Genomic DNA, 18,426 nt, shown 5'->3' with positions numbered 1-18,426 from the left:
CGACTCCATTTACATCTCGCTCTCCGAAAACATGGACCATCTTCTATCTTCTCATCCAAACTTTCTCTTCCTCTTATGTGGTTACTTCAATTGTCATCACGCCAGTTGGCTAGGTGTGGGAACCTCTCTCACCTGCCATGGCACCTCAGCAAAAGCTTTCTGCGACTCATTGGGACTGACTCAATCGGTCAACTTCCCGACCCGGATCTCAACCAATGGTACTCCATCTATTCTGGATCTGATTTTGACAAATTTCCCTGACAATATCTGCTGCTCTTCCTTCGCTCCAATTGGTTCTTCTGACCACGTCCTTGTCAAAGTGGACATCTCTCTGGCTGTTATCAGAGAACCACCTCACCGCCGTCGAGTCTGGCATTTCACTCAAGCCGACTGGCAGGGTCTCCGAGCAGCCATCAAACTTACAGACTGGTCTCCTATCACTACTTTCTCAAACATCAACTCATCCTGGGAATTCTTTCAAATAAACTTGCTCTCCCTCATGCACAGATTTATCCCCTCTCGTGTTCAGTTGTCTTACCCTTCCTCCCGCCCTTGGTTTACTGAAGCTTGTGGCGAGGCAGTTGTCCTGAAACAACTTGCCTTTGCCTCATGGAAAGCAAATCCAACTGAGGGTAATCTCAGTTCCTTCCATAAAGCTCGGAACAAGTTTGTCTACCCTCAGGAGAGCTAGAAAACATCTTTCGAATCTCAAGTCTGAACCCTCAAACCTCTCTCCCTCCTCCAAATCCTGGTGGCATTTAATCAAATCTGTTTCTGGTGTATGTTCCCCCCTCCATCCCCTCCCTTACCTCAAATGGCCGCACGGCTGACATTGCACGTGAAAAGGCTGAATGCCTAAACTCGGTGTTTGCTTCTAAATATTGTGTCCCAAACCCATCGCTTTCTGTACCCACCTTACCCAGTCACAACCAACTGTTCCTGGCTTCCGTGTCCTTTTCTCGTGACAAGGTGGAGAGCTTGCTGTCAAACCTCGACTCATTCTGCAAACGGTCCAGATGGCATCAGCCCACGTGTCCTACAAACCTGCTCCTCTGCTCCTGCTCACCCTCTCTCTGTTCTATTCACCCTCTCATTTGCTCAAGGTCATCTCCCATCTGCTTGGAAATCAGCAAACATTACCACTATGCATTACCACAAAAACAATGGGAAAAACATCCTCATTACCACAAAAAAGGTGCAAAAACAGATCACTACAACAACAGACCAATCAGCCTTCTCCCAATCATCATAAAGGATATGGAATCATTCATCTCTTCAGACTTTAAATCCTTCTTCTTCTCCAATGGCTTCATTTCCAATCATCAATTTGGTTTCAGACCAGGTCACTCTACCCTGGATATGTTGCTTCTTCTCTCCCAACAATGGATGGAGGTCCTCAATGTCAGACATGAAATCAGAGCCATCTCCATCAATACATCGTGTGCCTTCGATACGGTCTGGCACCCTGCCCTGTTCACCAAACTCTCTTCCTTGAGTATCGAAGGACATCTCCACTCATGCTTCGCAGACTTCCTTTCCTGTCGCAGCCAACGTGTGGCCCTCAATGGAGTTCTCTCATCCCCTCTTCCTGTCCAGGCTGGAGTTCCTCAAGGCAGTGTTCTGGGCCCTGTTCTTTTTCTGGTTTTCATCAACGATCTCTCCGACTCTCTGGAAAATCCTCTTTATCTCTTTGCTGATGACTCCACCCTCTGCCGTACCATCTGTCATCCCTCAGATCGGCAAACAGCAGCCTCTTCACTCTCTGCAGAACTGGATAAAATCACAAGCTGGTCCAACACATGGAACATGTCTTTCAATCCGGACAATCTCAGACTCTCACTATGTCTCTCCGAAAGGAGCATCAGGAAACCCCCCACCCCCCATCAACTTTCTCAACAATGCTCTTGAAGAGGTCCTTTCACTCAAGCTTCTAGGTCTCACTCTCTGCCATGATCTTTCCTGGGAAAGACACATTTCCAAGCTGGCCTCCAAAGCCAGTCACCGACTGCACATCCTCTGTCGTGCAAAGTCATTCCTTGACACACCTGAGCTAATGACCACATACAAAGCTTTTGTCCGCAGCCTGATGGAGTATTGCTCTCCCCTCTGGGCTGGTGCTCCCACCTCTCATCTTTCTCAGCTTCACACTGTGGAAACCAAGGCATTTAGGATCATTGGTATCTCCAGAGATGCCAACTTTTGGAAATCAGAATTAGGGAGGATTTTCAACCGACACCAAATAATGTGCGCGAAGCGCACATCTCGAGCGCGGAGCGCTCGACCCTTGCGGCGGGGTCCAGGGCCCGCCTTAGGGCCCTGGAAGCTCTGGGGTTCTAGACGCTCTCTAGTGCCCTCTGAGCCCTATGTTGGAGCATTTAACATGTTAAGAATTCCCACTTTTTGAACAAAAAAAGGGGAAAATTGTGCACTTTTTAATGTTACATGTATGTTAATATTAGTAAGTTAGGGGACAATCAAAGATTAACAAAAAGCACAAAAGAAGCAATATTTTTCTTACCTTACTGGCTGGTACTACTGCTGCTTGCTTTTTCCATGGCAGCTTTGCTGAGTGACAGCTGTGTGGCTCTTTAGCCCTTCTGATTATGTCTTTGCTGTATTCTCTCTGGTAGCAAGGGGTGCTATGAGCTAGTTTTTCAATTAAGAGAGCTTCCAGGGTTTTGACACTCAAATTGGGACGAAATTCAGTATGATTCTTCCGTACAAGACTGAGTGCCCGCTCACATGATGCGTTCGAATGAGGAATGACCAAGATTCCCTTCATCACTTTGCTCAAATTAGGATACTTCTTGGCACCAGTGCAGGGATCTGTGAGTTGTGAAATCCGATGCCACTGCTCATCCACTCTCACTGTCTCGGTAGCAATTGTAGCTATGGAGGCGTCTGCCTGGTAGTGAGCGAATTCACTCTCAAGACTGTCTATGTCACTATCACCGCCACTGAACAGACAGGGGAATTTCTTGATGAAAAACTCCACACAGTCAAACCCCACTTCTTGGTGTAGCTTAACATCCAGCACCTGAGCATGCTTGGCTAATTCATCATCTAGCGGCCAGGTTTTGAAGATGTAATTGCAGGCTTTCACATAATATGAGCGAACTGCACTGAAGAAACCTTGGATGTCTGACTCACTCAGAGTGAAGGTGGATTTCTTGAGACTCCTTTGTTCCCTTATATACAGTTTGGCATCGTTCCCAATCATGAGGTCCTCATCATTCTTCTGATGATTTCTGTCAGAGAAGGGTACATTTACCAGAGCAACCGATGACACCGATGGTTTCAAAACCATACGAAGATATCTTTCAGAAGACCATTCAATTCTCCGTGCAGGAGATGAATACAGGGTCTGCCTCTTTGGAGCAGAAGATTCCCCTTCTCAAAAAGCTTGTTAGCATATCGAAGGAAGAAACAATAGAGTTTTGTTTGTGGAGACAAGAACATCCTGTTGACACGTTTTTCTCTAGATTCCTGCACAGTGTTTGAGGAAGATGCGCTTTTAGTTGTAGAACTCGTAGTACACTTAGCCGCAGGGCGATCACACTTGCGTTTACTGCCAGCAGAAGAGGTCAGACTCGTAGTACCAGATCCAATTTTACGTTTGGAGGAGAGAGCTTGAGGTAGGTGCAGCCAAGGAAGAAGACCTCTGATTCGAAGGTTTTGCTGAGCTTCTATCAAGTGATTTGGCAAAAGCAGAACTTAACTTGGGTCCTTCTTTGCCTGTAGATGGGACTATCACAGTCTTTCTCGACTCTGAAGGGATCTGCTTTGTAGATGAACGTGATGAAGGGCCGGTGATGCTACCTGCTCTCAGCATTGGTTTTGGTGCTGTCCCTGCTGTCTTCTTCGCAGCAGATACTGCAGTGGTAGTGGTGAATATGCTGCTCCACTAGTGCTTGATCCTGCAGTGCCAGTACTGGCAGTAGATACAGTGCCGTCCTTCTTGCTCGTTGTTAGAGTCTTGGCTACAGTTGGTTGCATTTTTCTTCGGACTTCTTCTTTGAAGAAGAGGCGAAGTGGCTTTACTGTTCAATCAGCCTGTCTAGGCACTGACCAAGGGACAGCCACCTTGTTGCGACATGCTTCAGAATCTTGTGTGTCGGGGCATCACAGAGTTCTTGCAGTGCTTTCACTCCTTTGACGCGCGTTTACTACTTTTGTCCAAGTAGTAGTAAATATCGATGAGAAAGTCATCTAATTCAATGGGTAAGGCCTGAGCCGTCTTCTTACGTATTGTGCATCATATGGCAAGGGCATCCCATGATGTAGCACTCTGGATTTTGTTTGTGGATATAAGCAGCTTACCTTTGGGCTTGCCCACCATGACAGAGGCATTATCAGCACAAAAGGAAACACAATTTCCCCACGGAATTTTCCTGTCACTGAACTCATGATCAAGCAGTTTGAAAATGTTTTCTCCAGTGGAATCTTGTTTGCACGCAGGCAAACTTAGCAAACCTTGCTTCACAATCCCAGCACTGTTGTCATAGTACGAAATCAGGACAGGATATAGCTGGGCCTCACCACTGTCATTGCTACCGTCTGTAGCTAGGCTAAATGGAGCTAGTCTAGCAATATCGGCAATAGATGAAGCAGTAACATTTGACAACTCACCAATTACACTGGTCAACAACAAATTTGTTGTCTGCATTTTTTAAGCTGATTTAGGACGAATCTGATGCGCTGAATCCAAAACTCACATTAGTTTTGTTCAATCAGGTCAAGTTTTTGAGATATGGCCACATGTCGTTTTTTACATTTTTGTTCACATGTACGCATGTGTGGAGCATTTTAGAAGAAGTTGGTGGGGTAAAATGTCATGTCAAATAATTGTTTTAATTGGAAATAATTATTTTAATGACAAGAAGTATTCAGGTACGATAGTTCTGGGTGATTATGTCGAAAAGGGATCAGTTTGAAGTCATAAAACCTCAAAATCTTCCAAAATTGGTGAGGCAAAGCATAAAGTTCTGTGGGATCAAAACTAAAGTTAATGGGGCAGATTTTGTAATAATGTGATACAAAAAAGTTGTATTTCTTGAAATAACGAACTCTGAAGAATGTACAATACCTACATGCGCCAATTTATGACATGCGCTTCTGCTCAAGCTTGGAGTGCCACAGTACGAACCCAAAGATTGGAGACTGTTCATTGACAGCAGCAAGCGATCACTGAAATGTGTTCTGCTACACAACGGCAACCAGTTTGCCTCTGTACCCATTGCTCACTCGACTACACTGAAGGAGAAGTATGAAGCGGTGAAGTACGTGCTGGAGAAAATTGGTTATGATCAGCATAAGTGGTTTATTTGTGTTGACCTGAAGATGGTGAACTTTTGTTGGGACAACAGTCTGGCTTCACCAAGTACCCATGTTTTCTGTGCATGTGGGATAGTAGGGACCGTGCTCAGCATTACACGAAGAAGGACTGGCCTGTGCGGGAGGAATTGGTGCCATGCAAAGAAAGAAACGTCATCAACGACCCTCTGGTGGACAGAGACAGAATACTCTTCCCACCGCTGCACATCAAGCTCGGCTTAATCAAGCAGTTCACCAAGGCTCTGGACAAAGATGGTGACTGCTTCACTTACTTGTGCCAGGCTTTTCCAGGATTGACCATGGAGAAGTTGAAAGTTGGCATCTTTGATGGTTCTCAGATCCGTCAGCTCATCAGAGATCCAGAGTTCAAAAACTCAATGAACGAAGTGGAACTGGAAGCGTGGAAGACATTTGTTTTGGTAGTGAAGAACTTTCTTGGCAACAATAAGGCCAGAAACTACGCAGAACTTGTCAACAACATGCTGACTGCTTTCAGAAACCTGGGCTGGCAACATGAGCATCAAGATGCATTACCTATTTTCACATATGAACCGGTTTCCTGAGAACCTGGGTTCAATGAGTGACGAAAGCAGGGGAGAGATTCCATCAGGACATGAAGGAGATGGAGACCAGGTATCAGGGTCGCTGGGACGCAGTCATGATGGCTGACTACTGTTGGAATCTGAAGAGAGACCTCCCTGCCGCTGAACATTCCAGGAGTTCGAAGAAACGGAAGTTCAAGCCCTGAAGTTTGAACAGTGGTGACGCAACATGCAATTTACTTGTACTTACCTTTATCAATGCCCACCATTCAGATGACAGTAATCGATGTTTCTATCATGTAATCAATAAATGTTGTTGGCAAAACATTTTTTTCTTAAAACATGTTTAGGATGATATGTGTTGACAAAAATCAGCTGATAATGCCACAAAATGTAATTGATTTTGTCACAAGATCTGATTTTTTCAAATCAACTTAGCACAAAAACCTGACCTGATGGAGAGAAACGGATGCCATTTCCTGATTCAGCAGTGCCAGAATACCCTAATTCACTTGTAGAAATCTAGACAACATTCAGAAAGTAAAAAATTGTTCACCAGTGTTCTTTTTTCTTCTTTGTTCTTGTTCTTTTTTTTTGTTGTTCTTTTTTTTTTCTTGCTTTTTGTTCTTGTTTTTTTTTTTTGTTTTTTTTTGTTCTTGCAGATCTTGCACATCTTGCAAGTTTTTGTTCTTGCACATTGATACTTTGAAGCAACTTTTGAATCTGGAAACATCTTTGAAATAGAGGTCCAGCATGATCTGAGACTGATATGGGCAAGTTATGTTCCACAATAAATCCACTAAAGAGAAGTTCCGCCCGGGTAACATCCTCGTCCTCGCTTGCCCCTTGTTTGGTGAAATCCTTCAGAAGTGTCCCGGTACTCGTGCTCGAAGATCTCTCCTTTGCAATGTCTGTGTGCCGTTTGCTTCCAACGTGCTTCCGAATATCATCGCGACCTCCGTGCCCAACTGAAATATCAACGCTGCATACTGTACAATACGCATGATGAATTCCTCTTTCAGACTTTCGAATACACGGGTATTGGAGACTGTATTCGGTCTTGTACTTCTGAGACCATTTCTTGGTCTTCGTAAGCTTCTTTTCTGCCATTTCGTAATCAACATCGAGGGCTTGAAGCATCGGTAACTTCGAAGTCGATGTTCCACAGCTGCAGCGCGACTCGTAGAACTCTAGCGGCTGTTAAACACCGCACGGTGGTCGCGACCGCCGGGCTGGTACGGGGCCCAGCTGCATGCATATACACTGTGCATACATACCGCATGCACTGTATTGCACACATACCGCATGCACTAAATCTCAGTGCATGATCGCATAAGCGAGATCCAGACCCAATGTTTCGCTGCTCCTCATTTGAATTTGCAATTTTTTACGTACAATTTGGTAGCAGCGAACGTTATGGAGTTACCACATGCTATACGTAGCAGACGATGCTTTTCATTCAATTCTCATACTAGTACATTCTGATTAGTGAACAGTGCAAAAATATCAAAATTTCGGGAGGATAAGGATAGTGATCGTAAGGGCGGGAGTTTGGGTGAATTTTCGGAATCCTCCCGATGAAATCGGGAGGGTTGGCATTGCTGTATCTCCCGTGATGAGGCTGTCTTTGGTTCACTCACTCTCTCACCGCAGGCAAGTCGGTGGTCTTTCTGTCTTCTACAGTCTTCACTCTGGCCTCACCCCCCCCCTGCTTTGTCTAAGATATGTTTTGCACAGGGTGTTCAAGGTCTGACAGCAACCCCCTTCTAGTAAAACCACCAAACTCAAGAATCACTGCTCTCCTTCACTCTTTCATTCCTCTTTTTCCCCATCTTTGGAACAAACTCCAACTCTCTTCAATCCCACTCTTCTCTCCAGGTCTTCAACACAGCTGTTCACCACCATTTCTTATCTTCCCCCTATATTTCCCCTTATCACCCCCCTTTATCTTCCCCTCCCCCTTTATCTTCCCCCATCCAAACGCACGATCTTTTCTACCCCTGTTCATCCACCCCAAACCCACCTCATTTAAATTCCCTGCTTTCCTTCCTGAAAGTCCATGTCGTGTCCATCTTGTTTCCCCTGTGTATCCCGCCCCACCCTCTCCCTTCCACAGATCTCCTCACGTCTCTGTGTCCCATTGTTTTTTCCTTCCCTCTCCCACCCTCTTGTCTCCTGCTCCCCTTGTTGTACGTTCTGTGTTAGCTCTCATATGAGCCTCAACATTTTTTGAGATATCATGCAACACATAGTTTTTGGCCCCGTCTCTTAATGGTGAAGAATCACTTTAAAAAACTTCTCGTATTCGGATTCGAATTCTTCACCAGAATCGATTCAATTCGTCCTTGTCACACACCCAACCTGTCCATAAGGTTTCTGCAGAATCCATCCATAACCTTTGAAGATATTTTACTATATATTGCTTTTGGCTCAATCTCTCAATGGTGAAGAATCACTTGAAAAATTCTCAGATCCAGATCCGAATTCGGATCTTCACCAAAATCGAATCATTTAGTCCTTGTCACACACCCATATCCACCAAGTTTTGTCCAAATGCATCCACAAAATTTTGAGATATCATGCAATATCTTTTTTTAGCTCCATCTCTCAACGGTGAAGAATCAGCTAAAATTAAATAACTCTCGTATTCAGATCTGGAATAGGATCTTCACCAAAATTGAATCAATTTTTCCTCGTGGCATTCCCAACCTGTTCGTCACCAATTTTCATCAGAATCCGTCCATAAGCTTTTGAGATATTGTGCTATATATTGTTTTTGGCCCGATCTCTCAATGATGAAGAATAACTTGAAGAATTCTCGGATCCGAATCCAGATTCAGGTCTTCACCAAAATTAAACGTTGCTGTCCTTGGTCGGTCACCTCCATATCCAAAAAAATTCAGAACGATTGCTTGAAACTGTGGCCAAAAACCGTGTGACAAACAGGCAGACAAACAAACAGACAACAAACTTTGCGAAAAAAAATTCGCCAAGTTACAGGGTACAGTGCTGCAAACATCAGCAACAAAACAGTTGTATTATTTGTCTGATCAATTAGCATCCATATATTTGTGTTTGATTATAAATAACTGCCAATGCGGAAGGCAATTATAACATTAAATAAGACTTTACAATGCACAAGATTTATCAATCCTCAGCATATCCATTGATGGAGCAACAAAAATGGCCACGTTTTCTTACAGCTGCTTTAACGGTCTGTTTAGTCCATGTGAAAGTCTCTGACCTGATCAGTGGCTCTGAGCTTCCCTGGCAACGACAGAAAACCCAGAAATAAACAGCTCACAGTGGGAAACAGCCTTGGCAAGCATGTGAACCAAATATGTTTTTTGAAGCATGATCTAAGGCATGTAGTGGAGCTGCCACACACATGCGCATGGACATCCAGACGAACATATGCGATGCGACACAACACAAGATTATTCGACGAGACAAACACAGTCACTGAGCTTGGGGGAAGTGCCGTCACTTCCCGGGGTACCTTGGGTTCCAGTGACGTCACAACAATGGCACCGCATTTCTCAGTGCACTCAGTGTGGCATTTCCTCCTTTCTATTTATGCCAACCTAAGGGGATTGTCCATGCCCTTGTTCTTTTTTAATGCTGAACATCAAGCAAATAAGCAGCACATACCATTTTAAAAGTTTTTGGTATCACTCAGCTGGGGTTTGAACTGCCGACTTCCCAGACTCAGAGCAGATGCTCTAACTATTATGCCACTGAGTCTGGTTAATTGATAAAACAAATCAAGGCTGCCACAAAAAAACAGGACATTCACTCTCCAAAACGCCCTTTCCCGTTTTAAAAAAAGCTAACGACTCGAACTGGGAAATAAACTGAACATCGGAATGATACATGGTTCTCAGAAATTGTGAAATGTATTTTTTCTGGTCACTTACTCAAAATGTATTGAGTTGGGTGTGTATGACTTGCAAATTGCATTCACAACACTCTTGTGAAACTAATCAACAACCTCGTTTTATAAAGATGCTGCGATTCAATTCCTTAGCACCCGCGTGTGCACAATGTAACAACTGTGCTTGCGCGGCTATTCCTGCACGTGACAGTGTACTATTTAACGAATACGAACAGTCTTATAAGTGCAATGCTGAAGCTGGAAAGATGGCAGCACAACACAAAAGAGAGGAGCCAAAACTGAATCACTTCAACTGTCACCAGCGCACCATTACACATTGTGTGCTCAGAGTGAGCAGCACCAATCACTTAACGACAATCAGAATCCCGAAACCAAAGGGTCATCGACACCACCGCTTTGAGAATGCTGCTCCAGTTGTGTGGGTTCACGTAACAATTCAAAGACAAAGCCGAGCGAATCGTTTGGTGAATGGTTTTTCAGAGAGAAGTTTGTACAATGATCAAGCGTGACACTTTCAAAACTTCACCATTAGGAAAGATTCCGGTGGGTTCAAAATTTTGAAAGAAGATGCGACAATAGCGTGGTGTTTTTCACCATTGTCACATTTCTATGCCATTAAAAGCTAAGACTTGTCTCCGATAATGGCAACACTGGCACAAGAGCCACCTGAATTTGTGAATCCTGTGACAAACAAGTAAAAGTGTCATGCATAATACAAATCAGTACATCGTGCTTGCCTGAAAGAGTTATGTTCTTATCTTTCAAAGTCATGATAAGTGGCCAGATTTGTACATGGATTGTTGTATCACTATTTAGAGGATATTACATACCACACACCCAATACTCCGCTAAGATGGTGAAAAGATAATGCACTTACCTTTGAACTGCTAAGCTTGTATTTGATTCCTGACCCCGACTATAAACGGTCACCATGGTGCTTTCTGTGCTAAGCATTGCATCACAAAGTGCGCCATTCTTTGAATGGATGTTAAGCTGGGCATCCTATCTACCAGCATTTGCTGTTGGAGGTTAAAGATCTCACCGTGTCTTTAGTGATGAGTAGATGAGTTATTACTTTATTAAACCCTGAATAAATTACAAAATCCTGAACAAGAGAGAGAGAGAGAGAGAGAGAGAGAGAGAGAGAGAGAGAGAGAGAGAGAGAGAGAGAGAGAGAGAGAGAGAGAGAGACAGACAGACAGACAGACAGACAGACAGACAGAGACAGAGAGCAATAGAGAGAGAGAAAGAAGGGAGAGGAAACATTGAAATCGGCAAATAAGAGAGTTGGGTTTGGAATGGTCAATGAGGGTAAATACAGATCATGGGTTGGGATGGAGGATGAACAGAGAGAGGGTGGTACACTGCCTGCTTGAGGTCCTGGAAGGAAGCATGACATTGAATAGACTCAAGAAGGAAATTCCATAGATGGGAGAAGCAAGGAATAAAAAGGTGTGCAGTCAGCCTGTATTTTGGAAATGTTGGAAAAGGTTAACCCCGACAGGTGAAAAGCACCACAGGAACATTTGGGATCATGTTGTTGTGTCCATTATTTGACAAGCCCCACTTTTAAGAAGACCTGTATTGATGGACGGCAATGCCAAATCCCACCACTCTCGTGCAGTTACCGATTTCTTGTGAAATGATGCCATCACAACATTGTCCTGGCCAGCAAAGAGTTCCAACTTAAATCTAAGAGCATGTTTGGGACATTATTTGGCCCATAATTAAGAAAATGGATCTTCCTGTAAAGACTCTGGTACAGTTGGAGGCTGCTTTGCACCAACAATGGCAACAACTCCCTTCAGTGGCTTTTTCAGGACATGAGGAGGGTTGTAAGTCATTCGTTCTGTTGGTGCTTACACACATTATTAACCTTTTGAGACTTTCATTCTGTTTAACATCATTGGATGCCAGCAGCCCCATCATAAAATCATCGTGTTTGTTGGTGCAAAACAGTGCCATTGCAGATATCCTCATTTTGTGATTAAAAATATTAAAAAAACATCCACAGAACATCTGTCAAACGAATTTATCTCAAGTCACTTGTCAAATATGCACCAATATATGGTTTACTTTTGATAAAAGCTACAATTTCTAAACGATTTTCTCAATTATTGCTATGGTCCAGAAAAAAATTGCAGCCTGTGCTGAAACTTTTTTCTGTTTGTATTTGTCTCATTCATGATTTTATACTGGTTATGTATTCTCTGAATTTACTATAACTAGCATAACCAGTGCTCTGCGCGACATGTTGGGGTGGGTGTGTTTGAGAAAGGAACTGATGCAGAGTATCAGTAGTAATTTTACTTTAATGCAGTAAGTGGAATACAATTTCACTGTTTCAGAACCATTTTATTTACTTTTTTGTGCCATACACCTCATATGGTCTTTGAGATAATGTAAGCCGAATATCACGTTACTCGGGCGCAGAACAAAGTCGAAGATAGCGCGACACGAAACCACAAACTCGGAAATAATATAGAAGATAAATAGAGGTTGTGTGGCTATAGCTGTATCGCCAATATTCACTCGTCGATTGGTCGTTGCACAAACCAATTAGGTGTGCCCATTTTTCCCTTAATTCGTTGATTGGTTGCAGCACTGTTCAATTGGGTGGAACCATTTTTTTTCCAGCATCATTCTTCATGTCTTTGTAGATGGGACTGGATGGGCACATTGGCCTGGAGGCAAACCATGAAGAACTAAAACAGAACTCAGTAGAGCGTATACCTCCACCAAGCTGAACAGTTATGTTTTATATCCCACCGATAGGCCGAATCTGCTGACCTGAACCAAAATCTAATCAGCTTGTTCTTGTCATCTAACCAATTCATCCACCAAGTTTTGTCAAAATCCATCCACAACTTTTTGAGATATCGTGCCACATATCGTTTTTGGCCCCATTTCTCAATGGTCAAGAATCACTCATAACAAAATGTATACATTATGCTAAAAAAAACAAAAAAAAACATTATATATATATATATATATATTTCTCAAAACAGGAGAAAAAGGTAAGTTTAATGCTTTGGAAATTTCACATTTTCTTGCGTATCTATGGAAAAGGAGGGACCATAGCCTTGCTGACTTAAGGTAAATAGGTATGTCAGCTTAGTTATAAGACTCGTTATTTCTTTAAATTATCAGATGTTTTTTGTATACCTTGATGAGGCTCGTATGAGAACAAACACACAACGCACAGCAAGGGGGGCATGAGACAAGAGGGGCAGGAGTGGGAAGGACAAAACAGTGGGGAACAGAGACGTGAGGAGATCTGTGGAAGGGAGAGGGATGGGGCAGGGAACACGGGGTATACAAGATGGACATTACAGGGACTTTCAGGAAGGGAAGCAGGGAATTTGAAGGAGGTGGGTTTGGGGTGGATTAACGGGGGTAGAAAAGATTGAGGATTTGGATGGGGGAGGTGATGGTGAACAGCTGTTTTCAAGGCCTGGAGGGAAGAATAGGATTGAACAGAGTGAGGGAGTTTTTTTCCAAAAGCGGGAAAAAAGAGGAATAAAAGAGTGAAGGTGAGCAGTGATTTGTGATTTTGGTAGTTTTACCAGAAGAGGGTTGTTGCTGGACCTTGAGTGCCCTGCGGAAATATGGTGGGGACAAATCGCAGACACAGCAGGGGGGGCGAGACCGGAGAGGAGACGGTAGAAGACAAAGACCACCGACCTGCCTGTGGTGAGAGAGTGTGAGGAACAAAAATTCAGCCTCATCGCGGGAGATCCCAATGATCCAAAATGCCTTCGTTTTCACATCGTGAAGCCGAGAAAGGTGGGAAGCAGGAGCACCAACCCAGAGGGGAGAGCAGTACTCCATCAGGCTGTGGACGAAAGCTTTGTATGTGGTCAGGAGCTCAGATGGGCCGAGGAAGGACTTTCCATGACGGAGGATTCCGAGTCAGCGACTGGCTTTGGAGGCCAGGTTGGAAATGTGGCTTTCACAGGAAAGATCATGGCAGATTGTGAGACCCAGAAGCTTCAAAGAAAGGACTTCTTCCAGAGGATTGTTGAGAAAGTGGATGGGGGTGGGGGGGGGGGGGTTCCAAACGGTCCTATCAGAGAGACATAGTGAGAGTGTGAGATTTGTCCGAGATTTGTCCGGATTGAAAGACATGTTCCACGTGTTGGACCAGTTTGTGATTTTTATCCAGATCTGCAGTGAGCGAAGAAGCTGCTGCTTGCCGGTCTGAGGGATGATAAGATAGTACGGCAGAGTTTGGAGTCATCAGCAAAGAGATAAAGAGGATTTTCCAGAGTCAGAGATATTACAACAGATTTTAACACTTATTTAGTCCGTCCGATATACGATCCTCAAAACCGAAATAATATTTCGATGATATACTTTAGACTGTGAGAGTAGATAGTGGAAATTCGTATCATGTAATGCATGAAATCGCTCCAAGCTCCGAATTTGAAAACTATAGTACACAAAAGTGATGTATACAGCGATTTGTAGCTATGATGAACAGGCATTTTTTCGATAACATGAGTGAGGAAAGTGAAAAAAAAAATTCCCATAAAGAAATCGTGTGGCCTGTTCAATGTCAAGGCATGGTTGAACAGGCCAAAAACATGGCAGCTTCAGGCCCCAGTGAGGTTACCCAGGAAACGCCTTGAGACCCCAGAGAGCGAGGTGGCCGAAGATCACCTGATGAAGGATATAATTAAATAAGGCCGTCAACTATCTTCAAAAGGAGTGTTTTAATAAACCCAAACACTCAATTTTCACTCTTGCATTTCCTTGGAGTTTTCTTTGTGTGCATGCAGTTTCAGACTGCTAGGTTTTATGGATTTGTAGTTATGGAGGACATGCACACATGCATTCATGCATGCACGCACGCACACACACACTAATATAGATATACACATACATAGATATAATCCTTCGACTCCTAAGACCCTGATGACTCTTTGAAAGCCAAGAACCCTTAAGACCCTATAGATACTACAGACCATGTATACCCTATCGACCCCAGACCCTTAGACCTTTAATAACTCTGAGATCCTTAAGACTTTTTCGGCCCCGTTAGACCCTTTAGGACCTATGATGCCATGAGACACTTTAAAACCCGAAGATTATATTGACCCTGTTCGACCCTCAAGACCCTTTAGACCTCTAACTACTGTTGAAAAAAAAAATTATGTTTTTGTAAAAAAAAAATTATTCTTTATGTATGCTCTACTCGAGTACTTTCTAAATGCATATTCAAAACATTTCCTGACTTTTTCAAATGAGCATCCATGATATCATCTGCCCTGGCACAAAATTAATGAACCAGTAATTTAACAACTGTTGTCGAAGATAAAATCAAGAGTATCCAATAAAAATGATCACACATTCTTTCTGAATTGGTTTCAAAATGCTGGCACATTTGCCTGACCATATTGTGAATACCACAAGCATGACAGCCGTAACATTTAACGAAGTGTATAAGCACACAAAAACACCAATTAAAGTGAGAAAATGTGATTAAAACAGCCACTGGCAAAGAATCTGTCATTATAGATGGGTTAATTTCCCCAGAATTGGCATATTTCAGTACGACTTGTAATATCCCCCTCCCACCAGGAGCACCGCAATGACGCTGGAAAATCTATCTGTCTCGCCCTATCGCTCCAGAAAGATCACCAAATAAACCCACCTATTTATTTCTGTGGTCACCCACTGGAAGAGGTTCAGTTTCTTGAATTCCTCAGCTTCACCATCAGTCATAACCTCTCCTGGGCCAACCCAATTACCGTACAGAGCAAAGCTGGCAAATGATAGGGGTCTTGCCCCCCCCTCCATCCTGATCCCCCAGTACCACTGATATTTTTATTTATATATATATATATGTTTTTTTTTTTTTTTAAGCCCAAAACCTTCCCATGCACACCTCAAGTAAAACCACCAGTTTTCAACTCATTCCATCAAACAGTTCATGAATGCATAGAAATCAACCAAACACCAAAACACTTCTCATATTATGGTACAGGAAACCCTCCAATATCGCGGGTTCTACGATCGCGGGTTTCTTCCAATCGAGGGAAACCAATTGTATTCCCATTCCGTTATCAAAGGATTTCATTTTGACCAATCGCGGTTTTTGAGCCGAGGTGAGTCATCGTTTGTGTCCCGTTATTGAACGATTACCTTCCATTACGAGCCTTGTGGTACTTCTCATGCACCGTTTTTAATGAGCCAAAATGTAAAGCAATGGACAAAGTTAGTTGTACCAAAAGGCAAAGAAAGGTTATGACTTTGGGCGAAAATATCGAGTTACATCGTTTGGCTCGAGAAGAAAATGCAGCATCTGTATGGCTGCCATTACGGGATCAATGATTGTCGGTAAAATCTTCCCCAATGTACTCTTCCTCATTGGTAAACCTACATTTTCATTCAAACCTTAATTATCCTTCAAACCTAATCCCAAATGTTCATTATCCTTCAAATCTCATTCCCAAAAGTTCATTTTCCAACTCTGTATTCAAACCTTATTGCCAAACATATAATTTCCGACTCCCAGATGCGAACCCCCATTCTCAAACACATTCTCATGCAAAGCTCAAACAAATCGAGGTGAAGGGATTTATAATGAAACAGGTTTTTAACAATTACGAGACGGAAGATGATGTCATCTCCTACCTTGGTCCCCAAGGAGGGAAGATCATAGTTCAAGGTAAGGTGACTTAAGGATCATGTTACCCTTCTCCATTGTGGGTCATGGCAATGCTGCAGACACCTTCGTCGTCAAGCTAATGCTGCTTTTCTGTTCGCTAAATCACTTTCCCCAGCTCACCCCTTCCCCCGCACACCCCTTACCATGCTCCACTCCACCCTTCCCCCTCTGAGAGCATCATCCCGAGATGTCTTGTGGTTTCTATTTACGGCAGAGGACAGTAGGAACAGTGCGCAATATTTTTATCCTCACCCAGCTGCTGTTATGTAATAAATTAAAAAGGTAAAAGACATTTGTTTTTGTGTTTAATTTACACTGTATTTACATGTTTATTTCAATAGTAACATGATAGCATGAATATTATATACATATATACATATACTGTACATATATTTATATTTGGAGTGGACTGTTGTGCAATGGGGATCAGCAGAGTGCTCCTCACACTCCTCATGTTTCGATTTTCCCGCTGGTAACATCACGTGCCTTCTGGTTGAACGGTTTGCATTCGCAGGAACAATTGTCTGGGTGGCAGACGGATGGTTGTTCTGTGCGGATTATGCGGTTTTACTGTGTGAGACATAATCCGCGGCGATGCTCACCATAAGTCAGGAGGTGTGTCTGACATACATATACATTTATGTGTTTATTTCAATGGCGTGTATATATATATATATATATTTTTTTTTTTTTTAATGTATTTATTTCAATGGTAATGTCACCAACGTGTTTATTTATGGCTACCGTCAATCTTCCTCGATATCTTCTCGAAGCCCAGGAACCAAACCCCCCTATTCCCATTGGCCCTTAGTTTCCACGTTCGCGGTTCCAAATATCGCGACATTTTCCAGGAACCTAACCCCTGCGATGTTGGAGGGTTTCCTTTACAATAAGGGACAATGTCAGCGCAGATGTAATCATCAACATCCCCGTGCCATCCTCACCTCCAGCAGAGTGAGGCCTTCATTATGGTGGATGATGACAGAGGAGAGGTTTGCACTGGGCAGAGACAAGCCATCTCTACTCCAGCCCAAGAGAGGAGATGGGTTGGCAAGAACATGGCACGACATGTTTACTGCATTGCCCAGCCAGCTGTAGAACGTTACAGTGTTGCCTTCAAACTTCGGAGCATCTGTGTGAACAAGGCCAATGGGAGTGTAGAAATGAATACAATTGAGCTTACATAGACATGAAACTACCCTGGTTTTCCTTCTCCAGTTTTTCTTTTGCAATTACCTTCAGGTTGTCTGTCTTTGCAATTCTGACTGTGACCGTTCATAAAGTTTGGCTTTTTACATTTGTGCAGAGGATAGTCCCTTAAACTCAGAACACAAAATGAGTCTTCATAATTAAGAAGCTACAAGTGTGGTAGCCGTGTACGCTGATTATAGATATGTATTCCTGCCTCATTTCATTGTGTACATTAATTAAGCACGATCTTTTACCTTCCATTTCCTTCACTTTTTAACATTTGAGATAAATATCGGATTGGTTGGAAGTTAGATTCTCCACCATTCCTACGTTTTGTGCCTCATTGCTCTTTCAGATTGTGCAGTTGTCTGATCTTTCAAATCCAATGTCTTGTCAACTCATTGCCTAAGTTCCCTGTACTATGGATATATTGCACAACTAAGTTATGCAAGTATGTTGATCACATCTGAGGTATCAATGGCAACGCTGCACTCGAGGAAGTTCTCTTATTCCTCATGGTAATGCAAAATAAATAAATAAACAAACGACAATGACACTCGGTACAGCACATACCTTCGCCAGGCTGAACAGTTTACGTTTTGTATCCCACCGATAGCCCGAATCTGGATCCGGAACTGAACTAAAATCGAAATGGCTTCTTCTCACCGACCCAACTCATCCACCTAGTTTTGTCATAACTCGTCCACAACATTTTGAATATCCTGCTATATGTCATTTTTGGCCTAATCTCTCATGGTGAAGAATCACTTTAACAATTCTCATGTCTGGAT

General features: G+C 43.1%; 1 protein-coding gene across 7 annotated transcripts in view; it reads right to left on the bottom strand.

Annotated features, from left to right (window-relative positions):
- Positions 1-18,426, bottom strand: part of NCAM1 (neural cell adhesion molecule 1) — a 273,015-nt gene that overhangs the window by 91,250 nt on the left and 163,339 nt on the right. For all 7 annotated transcript variants that reach the window (XM_085875921.1, XM_085875925.1, XM_085875918.1 and 4 more), the window contains one exon: positions 17,389-17,576. In XM_085875921.1, coding sequence (XP_085732047.1) covers positions 17,389-17,576 — 188 coding nt within the window. The remainder of the gene's footprint in view (positions 1-17,388; positions 17,577-18,426) is intronic.

The sequence above is a fragment of the Eptatretus burgeri genome, chromosome 3 (genome assembly GCF_056783735.1).
Source record: "Eptatretus burgeri isolate ZD-2024b chromosome 3, Ebu_testis_v1, whole genome shotgun sequence".
In the NCBI taxonomy this organism is placed as follows: Eukaryota; Metazoa; Chordata; class Myxini; order Myxiniformes; family Myxinidae; genus Eptatretus; species Eptatretus burgeri.
Note: the sequence above shows the minus strand (reverse complement) of the source record. Positions and strands in the feature narration are given on the sequence as shown.